Raw genomic sequence first — 26,478 nt, 5'->3', positions numbered from 1 at the left:
AGGGTTCGGGCGCAGGCAGGCGGTGTGTGGCCCTAAAATCGACTCGATGTAATGCTTTTCACACTCCTGCGCGTGCTGAGGTCTGTTTGCCCAGCCGTGGGTCCGGCTGTGCGCGTCTTGAACTGATCCTTCATGACTGAGAGCTGTGGTGAAAGAGCTGTGGTGAAGAGCTGAGCCCCGGGTCCGACTGGTCATCGGATCCTCAACGCTGTTGCGTGTTTATAAAGAGCGTTGATTGACCGGTCAGTTGACCACTCCAAGACGAGCGCGAGACCTCCGCGTTTAGTGATCACCCTTCAGCTCAGGCGCGGGGCACGGGAACGTGTTTCGTCAGACGCGAGATAAACGGATTTATGGGCCTGTACACTTTCAAAACTATGGTTCTTTAAGGGTTCTTTAGTAAAGGCAATGGTTCTGTTCTATAGAGAACCATTTCATGCTTAAACGGTTCTGTGCATAGTGATGTGGTTATTTAGATTAAAGGAGAATGTGTTGTCTATGGTTCTACATAGAACCTTTTGGTTCTGTATAACATTAAAAAGGGTTTAGCTCTATTAACAATAGCAGAACCCCTTTTGATGCTAAATAGAACCATATACAACACGTTTAAAGAACCATTTCACAATGCAAAGAGCCATTTAAGCGCGAAATGGTTCTATGTAGAACTCATGGCTCTAAACTAACTACTAATTACTAACTACAAACTACTACTACAACTACTACTACCTCTAAGAACCCTTGAGGAACCTTCATTTGTAGGCGTGTAGAGCAGCGGTAATACGGGGCTTTACTGCAGTGTTTACTGTGTTGCAGTGCAGTTTCCCAGCCTGAACTATATTTAATATCCCAAAATATTACGTTTCCGTTCTGGAGCCGTTTAAAATAATCACGAAAAGCGGCGAAGAATCAGACGAAATATTAAAGCGCTAAAATGCTATTTAAGCATTTTTTAACGTTCATTTATTTTTATTTTTATTTTCTTACCTTTTTTCAATTTTCTTATACCTTGACACAACTTCCCTGCCTGTCTGCATAACTGCTAATGAAGCCCCACACAGAGCCGAATAGATTTCCAGCTTAATACAACAACAGTTCAGTGGGAATAATTCTCTGTACGAATTCAGCATTCAGCCACATTTTACAGCTGAAATTTAACTTCATCTCGTGTCCACTTTATAAATGAATACTCAAACGGCCGATTTTTACGAATTGGTTTTATTTCCATTCAAACATTAAAGGGGAAATTCGTCATTTAAATATTTATATATACATATATATCTTTGTAGGTCACTCAAGGCACTTTAGCTGTGTAGTATGAAATGCAGCCAGAAACTGTTTGAAGCATGAATCAGTCCGTAAATCAGTCCATAGAGTGGACACTGTGGGCAGTCAGGTCATATGTGACAGTGGTGATGATGACCGTGTGTGGGTGAATGAGCCACTTACGCCATTAAAGACCCTGAATTCAAAAAGAAAGCGATGCTGTTTTGTCAAAAATTCTCTGAAAGTTACTTTTTAAATCGTTTGTTTTCGGCACTTCCTTCGGCTTATCCAGTAAACTCGCGCCGTCAGCTGAGACTGGAGCAGACGGAGCTGCCGAGGTGCCTCCTGTGACCTGATGTCCGGACTCGAGTTTCTCTCCCGCGGAGAAACTCCCGGTGAAACGAAGCTGAGCGTCCGCAGTGAAAGTCTCCGGCTCCCTGCACGCTGAAAGCTTCAAATTCCTGAGAACGAAAACACTTGAAAAAAAAAACAAAAACAAACGAAAAGCGAAATCTTCAGACCTGAGAGTCTCTGCGCGCGCCTCCGTCACTTCTCCAGATCGCGCGCTTTCAGCTGTCCGTACTGCAGGCCGATGAAGGGCGGGAAGGCGACGGGGTGGAAGAGCGCGGGGGACGCCGAGAACGGGGAGCCCAGGCCGAGCGGGCCGCGCGACGGAGGGCAGGGACTGCTGCTGCGCGGGAAAATGGCGGAGAGCGCGGGCAGAACGGCGGGCGCGTGCGCGGCGGAGAGGCGAGGGAAGGTGAAAGGACACGCGTCCAGACTCGGCAAGGGCACGCAGGGCGCGAGCGCGCCGCCGCCGCCACACGGGCCGCACGTGCCGCACCCGACGCCGAGGAAAGTGGCCGCGCGCTCGTCGAAAACGTTCGCGCGCCGGCAGTGCTGGCGCTTGAAGCGCTTGCGGCGCCGCAGGAAGCTGCCGTTGTCAAACATGTCAGCCGAGTTGGGGTCCAGCGTCCAGTAGTTCCCCTTGCCCGGGTTGCCCGGCTCGCGCGGCATCTTCACGAAGCAGTCGTTGAGCGACAGGTTGTGGCGGATGGAGTTCTGCCACGCGGGGAACTTCTCGCGGTAGTACGGGAAGCGGCGGCTGATGAAGTCGCAGATCTCGCTGAGCGTGAGCCGCTTCTTGGGGCTCTGCAGGATGGCCATAGTGATGAGCGCGATGTACGAGTACGGCGGCTTCACCGACCCGTTCTTGCTGCCCGGAGCTGCGGGCCGAGCTCCCGCCGCACCCGCCGCGCCGCCCCCGCCCTCTCCCGCCTCCAGAGACAGAGGGCTCGCGCCAGAGCCCGGCAGCAACAGTTTGGCGTCCGCGCCCGGTAACACCGACACGGGCTCCTCCCCAGAGTCCCTGCTGCCCTCGCCCACCACGTCGATGACCAGCTCGTCCATTAAATCCGTGTCGAGGGTCATAGCGGCGCGCGAGCGCTGAGCTGCAGGTGAGGATCCGCGACGGGCAGAAACTTTAAGCCTCAGGAGACGCGGAGACTCTCTGGGTCACCAGCGGAGAGCAAAACAGGCGAGAGAGTATCAGAGACGCTCAGACGGGCCTCAACTGGCTCTCAGCTCGGATTCAGTGAGTTGATTCTCTTCAGAATCGAGCTGGTTCCGCTGCATTGTTCGGCCTCAGCGCGCTGACGGGCTCCTCCGCCGCGTCTCCACAGCAACTGCAGCTGCGCTCCAGCTGCATCCCAGCGTGCGGGAGGGTCACGTGACGGTTACGTCACGGCGAAGCCCTCGCCAGAAAAAAAGACGGAGCTCTAATGAATCAGGAGATTAATCTCAGAGTGGAGCTCAGATCTGGAGAGAAGAGGAATCAGAGAGTTTGAGTTTAAAGCGAGCGTTTCAGACTGAGAGGACTGCAGTGAAGCAGCGCTGCGCAGAGAGCTTCACCCTGAGGACAGTAACCCGCCTGTCTGTCTGTCTGTCTGTCTGTCTGATATCCGGCTGTGTGTTAGGAACGCACGCTTGGGTGGTTTATTTATTTATTTAAATAAATACATACATTAAGCAACACACACACTCCACACACGCGCTCAGCCGTTGGATTGAAAAAAATGCTGCTTTGAAACAACTTGATTCGGTTGTTTACATTAGTGAAATAAATACAGCACCTTTTTCATGTAATGGTCTGAAGTGTAAATCTGCTCAATTTTCGCCAATTTTAATTAGAAATAACACAAATTAATCGGTGATAATAATAACAATAATAACAACAATAAGAATAATATTAACAATAATAATAATAACAATAATAAATAATAATAATTATTATTATTATTACCACCAATAAGAAGAAGAATATTTATTGTTATGAATATACTATTAATAATGAAGTCGATTATTATGTACGCAATATAATACATTATTAACGCAATTCAACATTTAATATTATTATTATTATTATTATTATTATTATTATTATTATTATTTTAATAATAATAATATACAATTCTGTATTCTGTAAGTTGTTTCTAAGAGTGAGTGTCTGATTATTTTATATATATTGATATTTCAGTGTGTCTCTATTGGTTTTAAAATGTCTTTTAGACCGTTTTCTGTTGTTGGTGATTCCCCCTCAGTAGTTAACATGCTGCTGTAACCGTTGGTGGATTTTATCCTTAATGTTTAACTGTGATTTAGCTGAACTGCTGAAACTGACTCACTGGGCTACATTAAGTAATGTCTTGTTGCTGATTTATTTCAGCTTCACTGTTTTTTTAGATAATGACTGAATTAACTAAAGCATAACAGCAAACGTGGTCACGAGGTTATCACCAACAACAACGACACAGACCAGAAGTGCACAGTAACCATAAACACGTCATAAACGGGTGTTTTAAAAAGTGCAGCGTTTAGGGTTCAGGATGTATGTATCGGCGCGTGCGTACGTTTTGTTGGTATTTTTTGTGTTTTAGTGTGTTTATCATTATCATCATTATCGTCATCACCATCATCATCATCATCATCATCATCATCATCATCTCTTTCTCTGCTTCTGTCTGTCTGTCTTACTCTCTCTCTCACACTCTATCTCTCTCTCCGTCTCTGCCTTTCTGCCTGTCTATCTCTCTCTCTCTCTCTCTCTCTCTCTCTCTCTCTCTCTCTCTCTCTCTCTCTCTCTCTCTCTCTCTCTCTCTCTCTCTGTGATGGCTCTGATCTGTAGATCTCTCTCTCATTGGCTCAGATTAGAAACAGATCTGTTTGAAAAGAGAAGAAGAGGAGGAGCTGATGCGTGTGGCACCGAGCTTTCAACCTGCCAGGCATATTAAACCAGCACATCTGCCAATACTATAAATTTACTTATACTACTACTACTACTACTACTACTACTACTACTACTACTAATAATAATAATAATAATAATAATAATAATGACAATAATATCAACATATTATTTGGCTTTTGTTTCTAATAATCAGGAGAAATCAGATCACTCTCAACTCACTTCCGAGGCCCATATAAAACACCTCTGCAAGATCTCCTTTCACCACCTCAGAAACATTGCCAAATTCGCCCCTCTCTACTCTGACTGTATCAGATGCTGAAAAACTGGTTCATGCTCTTATCTCCTCCAGACTCGACTACTGCAATGCACTTCTCATTGGGATTCCTGGCAAGAGTCTCCAGAGGCTACAATACATTCAGAACAGCGCTGCTAGGATCCTGATGAGAGTGCGTAAATATGAACACATCACACCCGTCCTCTGTTCTCTTCACTGGCTTCCCATCTTTGCCAAACCTCGAATACAAGGTTTCCCTCCTCACCCACCAGTGCATTTATGGCAATGCCCCTACCCAATGTATCTGAAAGAACTCCTCACCCCAATGACTTCATCACGATCCCTTCGTTCTATGAACACAAATCGCCTCCTCCTCCCCAGAACTAAACTCCGCACCATGGGGGACCGGGCCTTCTGTTCTGCTGCTCCTCGCTTAAGGAATGCTCTCCCTGACCATCTGAGAGCACCACAGTCGAGTGACAGTTTTAAAAAAGGGCTTAAAACCTTTCTCTTCAGCAGAACTTATAACCCGTGATCTTCCTGTGGATTGTAAAGATGTTTTATAGTAGTTCTTTGATTTCATAGAAATGCTTCTTCTGTGTAGCACTTTGACATTTGCTTCAAATGTAAAGTGCGTTACAAATAAAATTCATTATTATTATTATTATTATTATTATTATTATTATTATTATTATTATTATTATTATTATTATATGTTCTAAGCTTAGCAGACAACACCATTAAATGTAAATGAATGAGAAATGAATTGGGAGGGTTTATAAATATTAATTATCCTAAAATACTGCGGTTACAACAAAGAGCAGAATAAATACAGCATTATCAACAACACTGACCCTTATTTACTGGGCATTAGGAGAATAATGCGCTCAGTTTATTACATTATTTTTTTAGCACTGAAAGCAATGAATACATCAGCCCTGAACAGAAAACCGCAGCACACCATAATGAGATCAAAAGTGTCCCAAAGAAATATAATATAAATTATATAAAATGTCATTTTTTTCTATGTCACTTAAAGATTTTTTCCTAGAACTGCACGACAAAGCCGAGACCCAATTAGTAGCCTTTCTTGTTGAGAGTGCAGTCTTCTGTTTACTATTATTTAAAAATAAAAATCAAAGTGGAGACAACCGTCGAAATGACATTCATAAAGCGGACTGTAACTCCGTTTATATTCTTTCTCCCCTCTCTTTCTCTTTCTCTCTCTCTCTCTCTCTCTCTCTCTCTCTTTCTCATTCTCTCTCTCTCGCTCTCTCTCTCTCTCTCTCTCTCTCCCTCTCTCTCTCTCTCTCTCTCTCGCTCTCTCGCTCTCTCTCTCTCTCTCTCTCTCTCTCTCACTCTCTCACTCTCTTTCTCATTCTCTTTTTCTCGCCCCCCCTCTCTCGCGCTCTCTCTCTCTCACTCTCATTCTCTCTTTCTCTCTCCCTCTCTCTCTCTCACGCTCTCACTCTCTTTCTCATTCTCTTTTTCTCGCCTCCCCCCTCTCTCGCGCTCTCTCTCTCTCACACTCTCTCTCTCATTCTCTCTCGCTCTCTCTCTCTCTCTCTCTCTCTCTCTCATTCTCTTTGTTTCATTCATGCTCCTGAAGCCACAGGGATTGTTTTATATGACACAGTCCCTTCCGTCTCTCGGCTCTGAGGTGTCCTGTGTGTTCAGGACGTTCAGTCATCTGTGGCCAGTCCGGTTATGGCTGTGCGGGACGTGATAGAATGACAAACACATTATACTCACTGCTAAACAGTGTTAATACTTTAATGTAGTCTGTTCACTCATTACTGTCATATCTGAACGTTTCCTGTAGTCTGTTTATCCTCTGAACATCTCCTTTTTCACACAGATCAAACCACGTGGCTAAAAGTGAGCTTTAATTTCTTAATTGGTCAGATAGAGTTCTGTGTTTTGTTCACGTGGGATTTGAACAAAATAATAGAAACCTTTAATGTGTATGAATGTAGGAAAATGACGTTATAAAAATAATCATACAGATACTCTTCTCCATGATAGAATGATAGAAAATAGCTGCAGACATTCAGGCCAGTCAGATTCCTGTAGCAGCATTTCTTATTAAACAAAAACATTTCTGGGCTATAAATGGGTTTGTGAACTCGGATTAACGCACAGAAAAACACCCTATAAATCCTTTAGCCGAATCATCAATGAACCCCAAACAGATTCTAATGATCAGCAGCGCCACTGTGGAGGAAATCCTGCTGTAGGCTGCCCTTTGCAGGATCAGCAGCTGATCACTTGCCTAAACCATGCTATCACTCAGCACAGCTTTCAGCTGTTTGCCTCGGTTAAAAAAGGACTTCATGTTTTTGTTCAATAACTAAAACAGACTGTTACATTATTACAGCAGCGTTGTACTCAGAAACAGAATCAGAAAAGGTTTTATTTGGACTCTTGGCTGTAGATCATTGTAAGAAAAACATTCAAAGCTTCCACCGTTTTATTCATATGTATTATTGCAAAAGTTGCAATTTATTATTATTGTAATTTCTACAGAATGTTCATATTGAACAAGTTAGAGAATTTACGTTCACGTGAAACTGAACAAACCGCAGTTGTGACGCAGGCTTTTATAAATCAGTCGTTCAGCGAGTCTCTGTTTGAGTGATTACATGACGCTGTTTATAGATGTGAACTCATATTTAAAATGAACAAATAAAACAAAACAATAATCGAATTTAACGAATCCGCTTCCAAGTTTCCGAGGTCGGTTTATTTATTTCTTTACTGTTTTTTAACGAGGTGCCTTTTGCGTTGCTCCGCGACCACTGAACGCATACAGTGAGTAATAACTACACTGTTAAATGATTATTTCTCATTTTGTATAAATCACCACGCTCCCCTGAGTAAGTTCAGGTTTACCTGAATAAACGGAGTTGAGCGCAAACCAGCGCTTCCGTCACTGCTCCTTATTTCTCCTTTTGGTGTAAAGTATTTTGTCCAGAAGAGGGCGCCCCCGCACTTCTGCTGTTAAAAGGAGATTTCTTTTGAACAACTAATTTCAGTTTTCCGCCATCTGCGCCACTGGTGTCAACATTCTTGTAATTAACGAATTTGATGGTGAATGTCTTTACCATGGCCAAACTTACCACCTGCTGATGGCTCTGTGGAACCCATTGAATCTGTGGGCTGTGCTGGACAAAATGCTTTGAAAAAGGAGTAAAGGCTGAATACTAAATAAACGGTCCTAAATGTATTCAGTAGCTTATTCTGTTACAATACATTAAGAAATAATGTTTTCAGGGTACATTTAGAATACATTTATAACACAGTGTTGTAAGACATGCTGGAGAATATTTTTTACTTCACACTGTTCACACTAGTTGGCAACTTTCTTCATGTAATTCATTTGTTAAGACATTTCATGAAATTTTATTATAATATAAATGAACTTCTGCAAATTCTTACCTTTTTTGTCTCTCATCGCCTGCTTCAGCCCACTGCTGCTCCCACAATGTCCAGAGTCTAGTGCAATACCAATGCTAAGCTTATCACTGGCAGATATGTCTACTACTGAGGGCATTATTAGTTTGATCATCCCCTCAAAAAAGATCAGTAACACTAAGATTAATAACAGATCGTCGCATTGATTTATCAGTCTACTCAAGCTTTAGCAGAGCTCAGTAACACTGAGATTAATAACCAATCATGACATTAATTTATCAGTCTACTTAGGCTTTAGCAGAGCTCAGTAACATTGAGATTGTAACTCAAATCAAATCAAGTCAAATTATGTTTATCAAATCAAATCATGTTTATTGTCACATCATATTTACACAGGTGGAAAGTGAGTGAAAATCTCAGGTGCGCAGCCCCCTTATAGGATTTAAATACAAAAAATATATACATGTCTAAGAAGCAATATATATATATATATATATATATAACTCTGAATATACACATATACACAATATGCATTAGTATTCCAGTGTACAGTTGTACAGTGATAAGTTATGAAATAGAACTATGAAATGTGCTGTTGTACACATTCCGTATGTGCATTTAGTCTGAGGAAGATAATAAATGAGATGCAGGTACACAGGGATAGGATACTGATATAGAAATCATCCAGATTGTACAGGATATGGATAGAACATGTACAAGATGTCAATCTATATGTGTAAGTATAGATTTGCTAGATTGAAGGTGCAGAGGATCAGAGTGAGTCTGATGGTGTGGACGAGGTGATGATTGTCCATGGAGATGATGACTCAGAGGTGCAGTGACAGGCTTATAGACCGATACACCAGCACTACTGGCTGTTCAGCAGCCTGATGGCCCAGGGGAAGAAATTGTCTCAGAACCGACTGGTTCTTGACTTTATGCTTCTCGGCATAGCTTGGCACAGTTCGGCAACTGTGAGAACAGACAGTGGCTTGGGTGGGTGGAGTCCTTTAGAATCCTCAGTCAGCAGCTGGTGTATAAATTCAAAAGATTTTATTTTTTGTTTGGTTGGTAAATATTCAAACATTTTGCTTCTAAAAATGTAAAATAGTAACTGGGTTCTGAATACTGCCTTTTCAGAACGTAACTTGGACTATCCATCCATCCATCCATTATCTAAGCCGCTTCTCCGTCAGGGTCGTGGGGGGGTGCTGGAGCCTATCCCAGCAGTCTTCGGGCGGAAGGCAGGATACACCCTGGACAGGTCGCCAGTCCATCGCAGGGCTAACTTGGACTAAATACAGCTATTTAATGGCTATTTAATGTCTGTGTTCTGAATTTGTATTACAAACACCTGTATTCTGTTACATTCCAACCCTGTCTGTGGGCTACTCAGCTGAATCTTCAGTTCAGTAGCTTTGCATACAGCTAGTGTAGTAGGTAGCATACACCTAGCAAGTTATGTCACATTTTCATATGTATTACTGACATTATTACTTAAGGACACTGTGAACATTGCCAGGTTTTCTGTGGTGCTGCTTGTAGATTAATTGAGTAAAAGACTGCATTTCATGTCTTTTTCTAGCTCTCACTATTTTCAGTTCAGCAGCTCAAACCCAATAATGCTCAACTGTGATTCTGTGGAATTACTCATGCAAGGGTGAATGCCTACAAAGACATTCTTTACTATATACACAACAGACATTTTGATAGATTTAGAGACAGATTCTGTCTGTCCGTACATATACAGACTGTTGGTATCTCTGGTTGTAGCAAAGGCCCAAATCGAGCTAAGCCGAGTCAGCACTATCTGACCAAGCTCAGTTATGGTTTGATTTTTGCAAATGTAGACAATACTATCGTCCATGTGGCTGAAAAAGCATCCACTGATCTGGTATATTAAGGCATAAAAGAAGTGTGAGTGCTGACTTATACTACATGGCCAAGTCTGTGGATCAAGTCTCCTTCATATGTGATTGCTGACCATCTCATTCCAAAACCTTTGCTGCATGAACAGTCTGCATTTTTCTTTGAAGACGTTCCACTGGATTTTCGAACATAGTTGTGGGGCTTCACTTCCATTCAGCCCAATGAGCACTGGCAAAGTTGACCACTGATGATGGGCAATAAGGTCTAGCTCACAATCAGTGTTCTAGTTGATCCCAAAGGTGTTGGGTGGGGTTAGGTCAGGGAAACTCAGTAAACCATTCATTTGTGCAAGGGGAGCACTGTCATGCTAAAACAGAGAAAGGTCCTCCTCTAAATTATTGCTATGAAGTTGGAAGCACACAGTCTCTAGAATTTCACTGTATGCGAAAGAACTAAGATCACTACAACCCAGCACCTAGCTCAGTCCATGTGAAACAGACCCAGACCATTATTCCTCCACCACCAAACTTTATAGTTGCACAGAATGCATTCAAGCAGGCAGCATTGTCCTGGCATCAGACAAGCTCAAATTCGCCCATCAGATGGTGCAGTGTCCTTCTCCAGAGTCCAGTACTGATGCACTTTACGCCACTCCAGGTGACACTTGGCATTGATCTATGTATGGTTGCCATGGAAATGCAATTCATGAAGCTCCCAATGAACAGATCTTGTGCTAACTTGCTACTAGAGGCAGTTTGGAACTCAGTGGTGTTGCATCTGTGTACAGATGTTTCTATGTTGTATGTGCCACTCACTGGGCCTGCTTTGTGAGTTAGTGTGGGCTACAACTAATTAAAAAAATATGTAATAAACTAAAATAAAATAAATTAAATTAATAAACTAGAAAAAATATACTAAAGGCTACCTGACATAACAGGGTGGTTATCTATATTAAGTTGTCCAGCTGTAAGGAGCATTATGCCAAGCAAAGCAATCCAGTAAAGTACATTGGACACCTAGAACACATGAGGAGAATATGAAGCATTAATAAAAATAAGCACTGCCCATTAAATACCCATTAAATTAACTCACTGAAAATTGACTGGACACTGAACTAATGAGAAAGTGGACTATAGTCCAGAATTTCATGACAATAGAAGCTCCCCATCTTGATTTTACACAAATAGCTTACTCATTTAACTTCACCAAAACTAGGCCTTAGCATAATCAATAAGCCTGAATCAGGAGAGTCTCTGAGCAAGCTGACCATTAGATATGTGTGGGTCATGGGAGGAGTGGCAGATATTATTCAATATTATCTAGCTATCTCTCTCTGTATTTAATTCTAAGAGTAGATTTCTTCAGTAGATTTACAAGACTGCCAAAACACAGCTATACTGGAGATAGCCCCACTGAACACCAGGGGGTGCTGTTTGACAGCGGGAAGGCCACTGTGCAGTAGAGTGAGTGCTTTTCTTACACTGTACACTTTTTCTGTTCCTTACCACTTATTGGTCAGACTGTCTGGCATTTGTCAGCTGATCAGCAGCTGGGAAGCTTGAAAATTTTGTTTTATGTTAACAAAATCTTTGGTTGTATTTATTCACAAGGTTCACTGGTGCCCTCACACACTGGTCAGTCATTTCCGAGTACTGTAGTAAGAACAGTCTTTCTCAGTATGGCAACAATATCAGCTGACTTGCGCACCAGCAGCACAGTAGACCAAAAAACCAGACTTGGGCGTGCTTACTTCTTTCCAACCACACAGCTTATGGTGCATTGTGTATTATTTATTCCTCAGAGAATACTAAAGCCATTAAGTCTTAATGACACAAAAAACAAAAGTACACTGTCTGTCAAATGTATACTTTGGTGTACACTTCTTTAATTGGCATAGAACCATAGAACTGGCATAAAATCATTAGCAAAAATGGTTCTTCAAAGAACCACCCACTGACATGTTCTTTAGGGGGGCAGAAGTCATTTTTGTATGGCCTTTTTTTAAGAGCGTAATCGCTTATTCTTTATTGGGTTGCTATAACTTCTTCACATTAATAATGAAAGCCTAGCCATGTTTATTTTAAGAGAATAAGGGAATAATATCACATATGTAAATATTTGTGACAATATTTGACACTGCTTTGAGAATAAAGTCCACATGAGTATCCCCTTGGCATGATGTCAGCACTGAAACCCTGCAGCCATTTAAAACACATTTGGACCAAAATATTTTCAGTGCGCGCTTTTAAAGGTAGTTTGAAAAAGAATGCTGTGAAATCGTTATATAGGAAGATTTACTTTTCATCCCAGAAAGGTACTTTGATGAGTTTTGCTGAAAACCCGAAGTATTAAAGAGTTTCTATCACTGAAAATGGAACTTTGCTTTTTTTTGCCTTTTTAAACAGTATTTTAATGTACATTTCATTTATTTCACAGTCCATAGATGGGATCAAAACTGCAAAAAAACAGCAAATTTCTGTCATGAACGAAAAATCTGCCCATTTACATATTAGCATATTTAGCCCATAGCAGTTTAACTCTGCCTATTAATAAAGAAGGTATAAGGAGTGTTTTTTTGCCTGGGTTGATCTTGAAAAGAGGCTCTATGCAGGACAGCCCATCAGAATAGAGGCCATTTACATATTTCAGTGGTAAAAGCACAGTAACAAAATGAGTTAGTTGGAGTCTTTAAATGGCCAGGCCCCAACAGTGGGCCCAAAGTTTTATTACACATTTCTATAACCCAAGAATAGCTCAGACAGTTTGCACTGAAGTCCCTGTAGTTATTGAATAACAAGTATTAGTATGTAACAAGCCTGGGGTTGGAATAAAGAGGGATTGTAAAATGATAATGTAAAAATAATTATGACTGTTTTGGTTTATAATTCCATGCACGTGAAAATCAAAGAAAATGTAAAATACAAGAAAAAATGTATGACGTGACAGAACTTTTGGATTTTGTTTGAAAGGTAATCGTGAAAAAGTGAAAATGTTTGTGATGTAGTGTACCTATAATCTCTAAATAAGAGCCTAACTTATAGTGAAAGCAGAATGTAGGAGCATTAGGAAAGAAATTAGAAAACTGAAAAACATCAAATTTCTGTCAGTTTTCCTGACTGATAAAGTATGTACATTCTACTGAAGGTACAACCTGAAGGTGTGGTAATCCACCAGGTACTCAGTCCTGAGGCAATGATGAAAGTGCTTAACATGACATTAAGTAGACATTTCTGAACTGTATCCGCTGACTGAGAGCAATACTAACCACGATTCCGCATGACAGACACCAGCAGGGGTTGATGTAGCCTATGGGGTGTCATGTGATGTGGGAGATCTGAGATCATACAGATGAAATGGAAATGCTCTATACCCTGTAATCCTCCACAGGAAGAGCAGAGTTTGAGGCAAATCTGATTTGACTGGTAGTCTCTTGGTGTGACATAATCCCACCTAAAATCTAGCAGTTGCCAACATCATTTCAGCCCTTTCTGAAAGCAGCCCTTTCCCCTGTTATGAGTGATGATGAATAAGGACAGCACAGCTTTTCACACATATCTAAGTTAGTGGCTCAAAGTCAGTTCCTCTATAGAGCAGCATGGGCTGAAGTGGTTTGTGCAAAGGAATGATCTTGGTTGATGTGTGCCAACCTGACTACTTATCACGAGGCCAGCAAGTGACTAACCACAGTGCTACCAAAACACAAGCACACAGAGCTTGACCTTAATGCTAGCAAAAATGTTTCCTCCACATAAAGCTTACATGAAAAACAGATTAAAACAGATGCTCACATGTTATATGGTAACATTACCTGACTTCATTCAACCGCAAGAAAACAGTATCCAGTGATAGTACTGGTGGCCAATCTTGGTCCTGAAACACTGCTGTGATGCACACGTTGTTTTCCATTCACTAATACACCTAATACACCTAATACACCTCAATTCATTAACAAATGGACAAGGTGATCTTAAGCTGAACAAGATGTGTTAAAGCAGGCAAAATACAACAAAGTAGGCCTACCAGTCAAAAGAACATTGACTCATAAAAAAGAAAAGGTTTCTAAAGGATTGTTGGCTTGGGCAAATTGTTATACAACTTCAAATAGTGTAGAACCTTTAATATTATGTGGGGAATTTTTCAACATTTAAAAGGTTCTTCACATTCATACATTTCATATACAAAGCATTTCTTTAAAGAAGCATTCATTGAAAGGTTCTTTAAGGAACCAAAATTGAGTCTTTGTTTCTTCTGTGGCATTGCCCCAAAAAACGCTTTTTGGAACCTTTATTTTTAAGAGCGTGTTCTCAGAAATGTGAAAAACTTGGGGAGTTTTGTGAGCGTGTGTGAGTGTTTCTCTTATTTGTTTTTATATATTCATAACCTTTCAATAGCATATCACTTTACTTTCAGCTGAAAGTAGTTGATTAAAGTATTTGGTCCCAAACCCACATGCAATATAAGTGCTTCATGTCTGCGACCCACTGACATTAACAAATTCCTAAAAGCTTGTCCTTGTTTTGAGGGGGTTCTGGGTTATATCAGGACACTGACTCAGCCAGTCTATAACTTTCCACCTTTTCTTTCTGATGAACTCCTAGTGTAAGTGCACAATATGCTTTGGACCACTGTCATGCTGCATTATGTATTTCCCCCAGCGAGTTCAGAGGCATTTGTTTGGACGTGGCAAGCCAAGATTTTTATGTACACTTCAGAAATTGTTCTGCTGCTATCAACACCAGTTACCTTATCTGTTAAGACCAGTGAGTCAGTCCCAGAAGCAGTTATGCATGGCCAAGCCATGACACTACCTCCTCCATGCTTCACAAATGCTGTGCTTAGGATCATTTGCAGTCCCTCTTTATCTCTAAACTTTCCCTTCCAATCACATTGAGAAAGATTTACCATATCTATCCATGAATCTTTGCTTGAGAAGTCTTAGTGCTGATAGCTTTCCCTCTCTTGAAGTCTTCTGTAAAAGCTGAATACTGACACTTTCACCCCTGCACTGTTTAGTCTGGTATGTGTTCACACTGTACATTTGACTTGCATTTGTCTTGGAAGCAAATTTCAAGAATTTAAGCATGAGCCTTCAGATCAAAATGCCTCTAAGATTATAATAAGCATACATTACATCAAATGTGTCCAAACTTTGGCAGGTACTGCATGTGTATGAAAACCACTTAAGTTCTTAACTTTCACCTGTCCTCTGCATGTGCCTCTGAACCCACCCATGGAAAAAGTAGCAGCTGCTCCCTGATCAGTTCAAAGGTCATGATCCTTGGAGCAGGGTGGGCTTGTAGACGTCAGCTCCAGCTGCTGGAGTCTCATTATGTCTTTCTCCAGCTCAGCTTAAATCTGCCGTCCAAGGGCAAGACAACTGTTCCCATGGCCTTCTCTGCTGTGCCACAGCAGCATTCTTAGATCTATTCCCATCAGACAAGCGCATCTCAGAGACAAAGAATTCCATTCAGCAACATACCACACATGCACCTGGACACCAGGCGACTTCCTGTGGGCCTGTATGTCCACCTGCGTTTTCAGCTAACATTATGTGGGACCTGAACAGCTGGTTTCTTTCTGCTCGCTTTTGGCAAGTTCTGGAATTCAAAGTGAAAATTAAAGTGGAATTAAAGTGATGAATGAGACAAAATTCACAACAATGCTCTCCTGATCAAGATGTCTTTGTGTCTAAAATGTGCGTGTTTTGTTTTGCATCACATACTTGATATGTATCATGCAAACTGCACATCTAAATTTCACACTTGCTTCAGACCACGCGGAGTAGTCAATCTCAAATAGACTTGCTTATGTGGTTTCTGACAGTCACATATGCATGTCTGTGTCTGTGTGTGTGTGGAGTGTGTGTGCATGTAAAGGTTACCTGGTGTCATTAACAAAGACATTGTCGTTGGCTGGGAAGATTTCATGCAACAAATAGTGATGGTGAACATGAAAAAGCTTCCTAAAATTCTCTGGGAAAATATTATTTAACAACACTTGAATGAAAAAAGCTACAGGGCTGTAGCAAAGACCTTAAACATCCATGTCAGTCCAACTGGTGCAATAATATGCAACCACTACTAATTGTCCCAGGACAGGTTCCCTATGCAAGTTTTCACAGCACGACTTATAAAAAGGAAAGTAAAGGTGAAAGCATCTGTCACTTAAGAGTTGTAGGACGACCTGCAAGAAGCAGGAACGATGGATCAAATTAGCACAGAACTGCACCATAGCCATCTCCTTTATTACTCCTCATACATTTATACAACTCCTTCGCTAAAAATAAATTACAGCTGAGCATTCAGACAAATCAGACCTCTTTTGGAACATTATACTCTGCTCATAAGCAACAAGCTAATTACCTCTTTTCTGTAGATGTCTTGAAGCTGTAATAGCCAACAACAGCTTTGCAACAGTGTCAGTAGTTGATGAAATCAGTTTTTAAGCACATTTTTGTTCATGTCTATGAATTCATCCTTTTACGTAAGTCAAAAGACATGATGTGTGTAGATCTGAAGCGGATATAATGCACTGGAAAATAAAAAATTGTTTCCCCTAAAAATATTGACAGCTGTGAACAAATATAGACAAAATCAAAGATGCAGCTGAAATCAAGGCTCTAAGATGACGGTGACTACTATTGTTTACAGTTAACTGTATGTAATACAGTGTCAGAAACCGCATAATCAAGCAGGTTAATATCTCACATTACTGTACTGAGGTAAAAGTGTGATGATTTAGACCTACTCTTTGCACAGTGTTCATGTGCTGGCTTAAAGGTTTTTTGTTAATATAGCTTTGTGTCTCCAGTGCAAACCACTTGGTCAACTACATTTTGATGTAGGGGGAAAATATTTGTTATCTCTTTAAACTTCACATGAATTATTATCAAGATGGTCTTGTTTTGTTCCTTCATCTCCCAAAGGACTTCATAAATTATCTGATGAGCCGTATCAGGGGTGTGGGAGAAAGACGCTATCTAGAGATAATCCAGCAGCGTTCTCTCGAATCCAGCTCAGTTCTTAAGAAATCTTAGTTAAAAGTTATTATTAATAAAAGTGCATCCATAAAGATTATTTAACTGCATGTGTATTTTACATAACATCCATTGGTCACTTTATTTTGTACACCAGCCTTGTATCTTTAAGTCCATTTGATCAGGTCCTCTTATCCTGTAGGTGCTTCGTGTGGTTCTACCTTTACAGATTGCATTTAATCTGTTTCTCTGTGTACTTTGTTAGTTCTGATCAAATGAGCAGCGAGTGTAGATACAAGGTCAGTGTGTTTAAAAAGGCGGCCAGTGAGTGTACATTAAAATACCAGCAGACAGTCAGACGTACAGCGTGAGAAAAGTTCTTGCCATTTAGATTTTCAGAATGAGTCAGCAGGAGAGTAAGTGAACTACATTATCTCTGTGGAATAGAGTGGAGCGTGGCTCGGTTGAGTGCTCCATGTGCCACGGAAGAAGAGCTGAGTCACAGAAAATCCCCTCAGCACACCATGGTTATTCAGTACAACTCTATATATTTATTTAATGCAAAGCTAATTCGCGTCTGTTGGGGTAGCGTGGCCAGCCAGACTCTGTGTTTGCAGCAACTTCATGATACTATCATATCAAGAAGTAAGTGTGATAATTTTAAATGAATGCGATACAGTATGATACTGTACTACACAATGTGATGTGATATGATGTGTCTTTATTATTTACTTTAGATAGCAAATAAAATGGATATATTTGTGAGACCTCAAAACCCCTGGTTCCTATAATCACCACTGTAAAGAAATCAGACACTGTTAGTTTCTCTACTTCAAATTAAACCAGTGTGACTGGCTTTGTTTGCACCTCTGAACTATGTAGAAATTTCCTTTTAATAATTCCAAAAAAGAAATGATACTTTGAAACCTCGACCTTTTTAATAGTGTGGATGATAAATTGAGTTTATTAGTGTCACATCACTTTAACTGTATAATGCCAGAGGTGGCTCAAAGACTAGGGACAGTCCAGATGCAAAGATTAGATGACAAATAGCCGTGACATGAAATGACAAAAAAAAAAAGCCCATACAGTGACATTGTTTAAAATAAATAAAAGTTCACATAACACATGAAAATAATGTGTGTTTCTGCATATTTTTCATCTTTCTTGTTCTCTTTTTTTATATCATTTTATTCATTTTTTCTTTGCTCTGTTACATTGTATTGAGGCTACAATATCACTGTTAATATTGCAGGAGCATGTAATCTAAAATTTCAATAAATACATTTTTCCCAAAAAAAAGAAATACAACTGAACGAAATAATAGTATTTAAATATTATTTACATAGTATTTAAATATTATTTACATATTTTGTTTAGAATAAATATATAATATGAATAAATATACATTTAGAAAAAATATATATAACACATTACATACATACATATACATATATATATATATATATATATATATATATATATATATATATATGAAATCAAATCAAATCAAATTTATTTGTATAGCGCATTTTACAACTGATGTTGTCACAAAGCAGCTTCACAGAATTCCAGTAAAGACAAAGTTTTGAAATGAATGTAAAAACACCCCGGTGAGCAAGCCAGGGGCATCAGTAGCAAGGAGAAATTCCCTCAGAGCTGAGAAAGAAACCTTGGGAGGAACCAAGGTTCACAAGGGGGACCTATTCGCCTCTGGTCAAACTACCTACAAAATTAGTAGTAGTACAAAATTACAAAATTATTGTACTACTAATATTAATAGCAGTAGTATTAGTAGTAGTAATAGCTAGGAGTCCATGAGAAACTTCATTGTAGGGTGAGCAGCTAGTCCAAGACAAGTGGCGTGGGCAACTGGTCTGAAGCGGGTAGCAGGAGAGCTCGACAGTCAGTTGTCCATCAGTGTCCGGCCAGACATATATGCGTATGTGTGTATATATATATATACATTGCTGAGAGCAAACCAAATGTTTTAAAGACCTGGTTTGGCCACCTATAGAACTTTTCATAGTGCTAACCTTTTTCTTTTTAAGCTTGAAAAGAGCATCAAGTGGTAGCCCACACATTAAGAGCACTCCAAACTGTTAAGTTAAATTTTTTGCACGCGTGTCTGAAAGGGGAATTTACCTTCTGTTGTTCAAGATTTTTAAGTGTTAAACACATAAGATGTAAACAAAGTCATTCAGAGTGGGCTGATGTGCAATGCTGTCTCTAAAAACTGTCCCCCACAGAAACATATTACATGAACATGCAGATTGACGCGTGAGACATTGTTTTATGGTTGTTTTAAGAGAAGCTTTTGGCTGCCTTTTTCATGGTGGAGCGGTACATGCAGGAGAATTCAAAAGAAAAGCAAAATACTATTTCAGATATAAAATAATATTTTACTGTTATCAAGAAAACAAATAAAAACTTAATACATACACACACCCACAGACACAAATACATACAGTACTGTGCAAAAGTCTTAGGTAACCAAGACACATTTTCAGAATCTATTTATTTGTGTAGTTTGTGTTTATTTGCTGAGAAAATTGTTAATATTTGAATAAACAAAATTTATAGAATATTAATTAATGATGATTTTATATATATATATTTATATATATGGGTCATTCCATGGAAATGGCACATTTTGAGTCCTCATCTCCTCTTTAGGTGTATTTTATCTACTGGGTCACAAAAATCTATATTTTAACAGCTTTACACATACATTGAAATATCTCCTTTAATACAGTGTATTTTTTTTTATTTGATCTTTTTATGAGAACTTTGTTTATTTATTTATTTTTGCTGACACCACCTATTTTGTCATGTCCCTCATGGCCTTCAACGAAAGTATACTTAGAATATACCAAATACAACTATAAAAAAGTCCATATATTTTGATGTCAACCTAAACAACTGTCTGTGTTTAATTGTTTGTGATATTATTTTTCAAAATTAATTGATAATTATTTATTAAAATCACATTATTTAGTTCTGTACCTAAGTAACCCCTCAACCCCGTAACACAAATGAATCTCCCCCACAAAAACAATGGTATGATCCATATGATCCATATACATCAAGAAGTGACATCACTCAAGTCTTTTGGACAACAGGACAGCAAAGACAGGCAAGTGGCTTCCTTCTTTTATTTAATTTTGGTCATTTATCTTGTGATATTGTGGTCGCCAAACTCAGTGACTCAACACCGTCACATGAAAAAAAGATAGAAAACTATTACTTATAAAAAAAGTTTTTTTTATTTCAAAACTATATGCTAATTCTGAATCTCATGCATGCCATGTGCTCTCTCTCTGGTATACAGTATGTAGAGCAGCGGCCATTTTGTGCAAAAATCACAACCCCGTCACACTCAACCCCGTTACATGTTTGACTGTGAGGTATACATATCAATGATACATTTAAGCAAAAAATTTGAAAATGTCAAAGTCCAATTTGAACCATTCTAGTGGAATGACCCATATATATATATATATATATATATATATATATATATATATATATATATAATAGTGATTTATGGATGTTAGTTTGTTTGTTTAACTATTTCCAAGCCTCTCCTCGAGGAAGTCCAGTATTATATGTAGTTAAAAAGCAGCTCCTGGTTTGACCAATCAGTGCTTCAGTAAATTGTACTCATGATATAATTGAGGATATTAACAAGTCTCTGTTGCGGCTGTGAAGGTGTCAAAGAAAAATATGGACCCAAGAAATTCTTGTTACTTTTTATTGTTTTTATGTTTATTTGAATTATGAATATGAGTTTATTCTAATGTATATTGTGATAAAGTCACTGATGAGGTATATTTTGTAAAAATTTGCCTCGATGCCTAAAACATTTGCACAGTACTGTATACATATATATATATCATCACGTAGACTTGTAAAGCCACATTGCTTTGCATAGCATATGCACACAATCGTGATGCATTACAACAAAGGCAGGCCAGAACAGTGAACGCTGGAGCTGCCACTGTGCTTATTTTGGAGGCGGTCCATGTTTTAGTGTACACAGAGATGAGAGGGTTTCCCATAAACTACTAGCCTACTTTCTCACTGTCCTGTATGTAGTGCTGGAATGGAGGCCTCATTAGTTTGCATCTGTCTGGGAAAGGCATCAGCACACAGCAGACACAGATGTAATGCTACACACTTCACTCAGATGGCACAGTGGAGGCCCATTTCAGTGTCCATTCGTCCATTTAAGTCTCAATAAGACCAACTCACAGGACTAAAGAGAGTGCAGAGTCAGGGAAAACAAAACTGAATGAGAGAGAGAGAAAGAGAGAGCATAGCAAAGTTGTAAAGCACTACAAAACAAAGGCAACAGTCAAGTAATTTGATTGCTTGCCTTATGTTCAGTGACTTACTGACTGTACGAAATAAACATAATGACAAATAATGAAGAATTAAATCAGGGGTGCCAAAACTTTTTGTCTTGGGGGATCAAAGTGCGATGTTTGTGGTGGACTGAGAGTTAAAAGCACAAAACAATATATTTGTACGCTAGGGTAGGAATTAAACAGGGTTCCTTAATAATATGTTTCAACAATACACTATATTCTGGTACTGAAATGCTTCAAAAATGTCATTTGTAAAGAATTTAATTCATTTCATTTAGAACAAAAAGGAAAATAACATTTGTTCTCAAATTGGCAGGACAAAGGGGATGCAGTTAGGGTAACCTTCTGGTGTGCCAAATTCAAGCATTGTCACAGGCCAAATGAAGCACACTCTGAGTAGCCTCTAATCGAATAAATAAATAATATTTAATTAATAATCATCTTCATGGATCACTTCTCAGCACATACCAGCAAACATTCCATACAATCATGTGTGTCTTTTGGTAACATAATAGTTAGCAGTAATACCAATATTTTGAAAAGTATCATGCTAAAAGTTTATGTTTGTCAAGCGTACATCATTATGGGTCAGTCAGATTATTTGACCTTAATGCATAAAGCTGCAGGTTTAGATTTAAAGGAGCACTTTGACCAAACTGAAAAATGTATCTGTAGCAAAATTTGGTGTAAACATGCCTATTCGCCTCCTAGAGTGGCACCACCATAATCCAGAGAGCATGATTTTCCAGGTCAAAGACTAAGAAATACAGCTGCGATGGGACAGATCTATGAGGATCAGCTGTTGGAAAGATTATTTCCTTCAAGCTGGCTAAGGTAGATAATTGGCTAGGGCAGATAGTTATTGTTGCTGGGAAAACAAATAACATGTCTGTATTTATTATCCTCTATATCAGTTTATTTCTTTTTCACTGTGAGGGGGATTCCCAGTGGTTGTTTGACCGTGGCTGTAGTGAAAGAACACTGATGGACATAAAGGCAAAATAGATCCAAAATCCTGAATTTATGTCAAAGTGATAGAGCTGAGGGTTGCAGTGCTGCTCTACAGAACACTATAACATGACAAATAACTAATAAACAATGCTCGTATTAGACCAGAATTAAAGGTCAATATAATGAAACCTTCAAAAATCTAAGTAAACATTTCAAAGATCAGATCTCAGAATATAAAGAGTAATTAACAGCAGTTTGTCTAAAGTACAGTGGCCTGTCATTTCTGATCAGTGACAGCAGGGTGGCAAGTTTTGAGTCTCACCTAGTTTGTTTTATGAGTATCTGTTGTTCTCCTGTAAGGCTGGGCAACATGGCAAAAATATAATATCACAATGTTAGAAGGCATTTTCTTGATACATAATACATGTGATAAAACTGAGTTCCAATCTCTTTCTGGGGTTCACAAACAGGTTGGAACAGAATAAAATCACCAGCAAAACACCAGTGGCACATCAGGAAAACAGACTATGAAAAGGCTCTGAGTACAGTGATTATTTAAAAGGAAATTCCAGTGTTTTGTTTATCTGACTTATAAATGATGAGATGTAAACAAACTCTAAACAAAGTCATCCAGCATGGTTTGTCATTCAGAGTTAGAATTCTTCACAGTGGTCTTGATAGGAACCAGATGTCTAAAGAGTTGCTTCCAAAAGGCCTCCAAAAGCTCCTTCACAGAGAGTCACTGCTCTAAATAATCCTAAAATAATAGAAATATTTTTAAATAGTTTTGAGCTCAGCTTTTGAACAAAACCCTTTCTCATTACTTCATGTTGGAGAACTAAATGCAGGTCAAAGTCTTCAAAGGAAGCTTTTAGATTTTTTTTCAGATTTTCCAGTTTTACAGTTGTCAACATTACGTATGAAAACTACAGCCCCTGGTTCCTGTCAATACCACTGTAAAGATGTCAATCAGTTTCTCTACAGTGAACCATTTCACATTAACACCGCTGTCAGCTGGGTTTCCCGAAAGCATCTCAGTACAAAGACTTTACGATGCAAGTGCGAGCATCACACTGAACACTCCCTCTACCAGGGAATGATGACATCTCAGCGAGTTAATTATGTAGAAATTTTGAAAATGAGTGGAATTCCCCTTTAAAAGCAACAAAAGAAAAAATCTAACAATTAGCAATACATAAGTAAATACATAAATACATAAATAAATATGAAGATTGTGACATAATGGGCTGACATATAAACAGCTACTTCTTATTGTGTAGTTTATACAGTTACTTTATGCTGGTTGTTGTCTAAAAATGATATTGTGATATAATAATAATAATAATAATAATAATAATAATAATCCATCCATTTTCTAAGCTGCTTCTCCCTCAGGGTCACAGATAATAATAATAATAATAATAATAATAATAATAATAATAATAATAATAATAACAAAATATATTTCAAATCACATTGCAAATCCCCCAAGAATTCAAGACAACAACAGAATTTTCATAGAACAACTAAATATTAAAATTATTTAAATATTAACACGGTCAATAAAAGAGAAAAAGTACAAAAAAGCAAAAGTATAAAATATAACATAAGAGTGAGTTTTGAGAGGGGATTTAAATGCATGTCTCATATTTCTGTCTTTCAAAACCTCTAAAAATAGCAGCCCCTTTACAGTAAACTAGTGAATTCAGTGTGGTCAGTATAGGCGCAGTGAATGTGCAGTTCATTAGTTGCATGATTGTGTCTTGCTGTTCTGACCCTGAGGCAGGGAGAACATGATGCTACTGTCATGTCAGTTTGTTCATGCCCCAACATGAAAAAGCATAGTCTTCATGCTTCAGCATGGCGTGTCCAACCTCTCCTATAGTCCGTCTATGTCACACATGAGATTCCTCACAGAGATGCCTCTTAATATAATTTATCTACTGTCTGCCAAAGAAAAGAAAAAGGAAAGCTGAAAGAGGCCGGTCACAACAGGCCAGCGCATTCAGACTCAGCTTCAGAGCTTTGTTTACTAACCTGCCCTTCAAATATTCTCACAACATTCACACGACTCCTGCTGCGCACTTGGTGATGCAAACCGCCCCCACACCGTGGCTCATGCCAGCTAATTGAAAGCAGGTTGTGAAGCGACGCTGCTGACATTCATATGTGGGAAACTGCAACACTTGCGGCTGATGTGGCTGAGTTCTTCACAACTTCCTTTCAGGGTCACTCAGTCTGAAAGATGAAGTAGAAGTGAAAGATAGATATCATCTTCATTTTTTTCTTTCTCTTTTTGTGGGCGCCTTTCAGGTGTGATCTGACAATGTTTGACTGGGCTTTCCATTCCTAGCCAGTTTACCGAAACAAAAAAAAGAAAGAAAGCAGTTTCCATGAAGTAACAAAGATCCCTTGCTCAGGATCAGAACAGGAAAAGCCTCTCTCTAAATGTTTCCTCTTGTGTTTAGTACTGTGGAATCTGATAGAGATGAGTGGATACACTTTTTATTTCCTCATGTTTGTAACTCAGAAATGAACAGTACACTCTCAGAAATAAAAGGTATAAAACTGTCACTGGGGCAGCACCTCTCTTCTCACTGGGGTGGTACCCTCAAGGGTACATCTCAGCACCTTTAGTCAGGGAACATAATTGTGCCATAATCCATTGAAATGGTATTTTCTAACTGTATTTACTCCACACAGTGTACTTAGTCCACCCTTCATTTATTCAAGTCAAAATGGCAAATGTAAGTTATTAAATTTTTAGCATCAGGTATATCTAACAGGGGATTACACACAAGGCTCAACAACTAAATATCATATCACGTTTTTCAACGTTTAGTGTGTTCTCCCTTTGCCCATTATTTTCCCATTATTTTCCCATTGTTTTTTCCATTATTGCTTCCAGTTTTTAAAGAAATCTGCAGGGATATTTTTCCACTCCTCCAAATTTCAGCATTCAGCATACAACAGGTGCACACTTACAAACAATAACAACATGTTGTGTTGTTCTTGTTTGTGTTGTGGCAAAATTATATATAGACTAGCATTAGGCTGGCAAAGTGGGTTCATTCAGCTTACCAAATGTCACCCAACAAGACATAAAAAACACATTGCCTTGTGAGAGCTACTTTCCTTATCTTTGTGAATTGGACATTACAAAAAATGTTGTGGATTTCAGTAAGGAGGACATTTTCTGTTTCTGGTTTTATTATTACACTATTGGCATGTTGATTTGAGCAGAACTGCTATAACTGCAGGTCGTCATAGTTCAACGAGTTATAGGAGGTTATTATCTTCAAAATTATCTTAACAGACTTGTAAAAAGAACAGACCATATAGACGCACGCTGGATTAAAATCATGGATCTAATCAGTAATGCAATCTAATCCAATGTCAACGCCTCCCCAGGTAAAACGAACCCAGCTTGAGTACAGCTTTAGAAGCTAGTTGCATTTTCTGCTTCTTATGATCTTGATGAAGTATGATAACCACTGAAGTAATCCCATTAAATTATGTTGAGGTCTGGACCAGACTGGGGTGGTCAGTCCATTGCTCTGAGAATACCAGCAACTTCTTTGTATGACTTCCAAATTTTCTTCTTTTCTCTTTTCAGTTATCTTCTCCCAGTGGAAAGATCAACACACACGTTTCAGAATTTCTCAGATCTGAAGCAAGAGTGCAGCTTGATATTTTCCAGTCTCTTAAAAATTAAAGCTTTAAACATTGTATATCTGATGGACAACCAGGTCTATCAGATCCCTCAGATAAATATATTCTACATATTTATGGGGCAGTCATAGGGTGGAGGTTAGGGAACCAGCCCTGTGACTAAAAGGTTAGAGGTTTGATCCCCAGAGCACCTAACCCCCCACTGCTCTCCGGGTGTTGCAGATAGGGCTGCCCACCGCTCCAGGCAAGTGTGCTCACTGCCCCCTAGTGTATGTGTGCTCACTAGTGTGTATGTGGTGTTTCACTTCACAGATGAGTTAAATGCAGAGGTGAAATTTCCCCGTTGTGGGACTAATAAGGGTCACTTAACTATACATTTTAATTTGGAAAATGTCCTGTTTTTTCACTTAGTTTCCATTGACCTGCCATCCTTATGCAAGTG

General features: G+C 39.3%; 1 protein-coding gene across 1 annotated transcript; it reads right to left on the bottom strand.

Moving 5' to 3' along the window:
* Nucleotides 1-1,245: 1,245 nt before the first annotated feature.
* zgc:162612 (forkhead box transcription factor) lies at nt 1,246-2,918 on the bottom strand. Its single transcript, XM_037544964.1, has one exon. It carries the CDS (start codon nt 2,692-2,694, stop codon nt 1,810-1,812), a length of 885 nt encoding a protein of 294 aa, XP_037400861.1. The 5' UTR covers nt 2,695-2,918; the 3' UTR covers nt 1,246-1,809.
* Nucleotides 2,919-26,478: the final 23,560 nt, after the last annotated feature.

This window comes from Pygocentrus nattereri, chromosome 14, assembly GCF_015220715.1.
Source record: "Pygocentrus nattereri isolate fPygNat1 chromosome 14, fPygNat1.pri, whole genome shotgun sequence".
Classification (NCBI taxonomy): Eukaryota; Metazoa; Chordata; class Actinopteri; order Characiformes; family Serrasalmidae; genus Pygocentrus; species Pygocentrus nattereri.
Note: the sequence above shows the minus strand (reverse complement) of the source record. Positions and strands in the feature narration are given on the sequence as shown.

Excerpts from the sequence above, each read along its gene's own strand:
- zgc:162612 (XM_037544964.1), bottom strand. The coding sequence starts at position 2,694 with ATGACCCTCGACACGGATTTAATGGACGAGCTGGTCATCGACGTGGTG.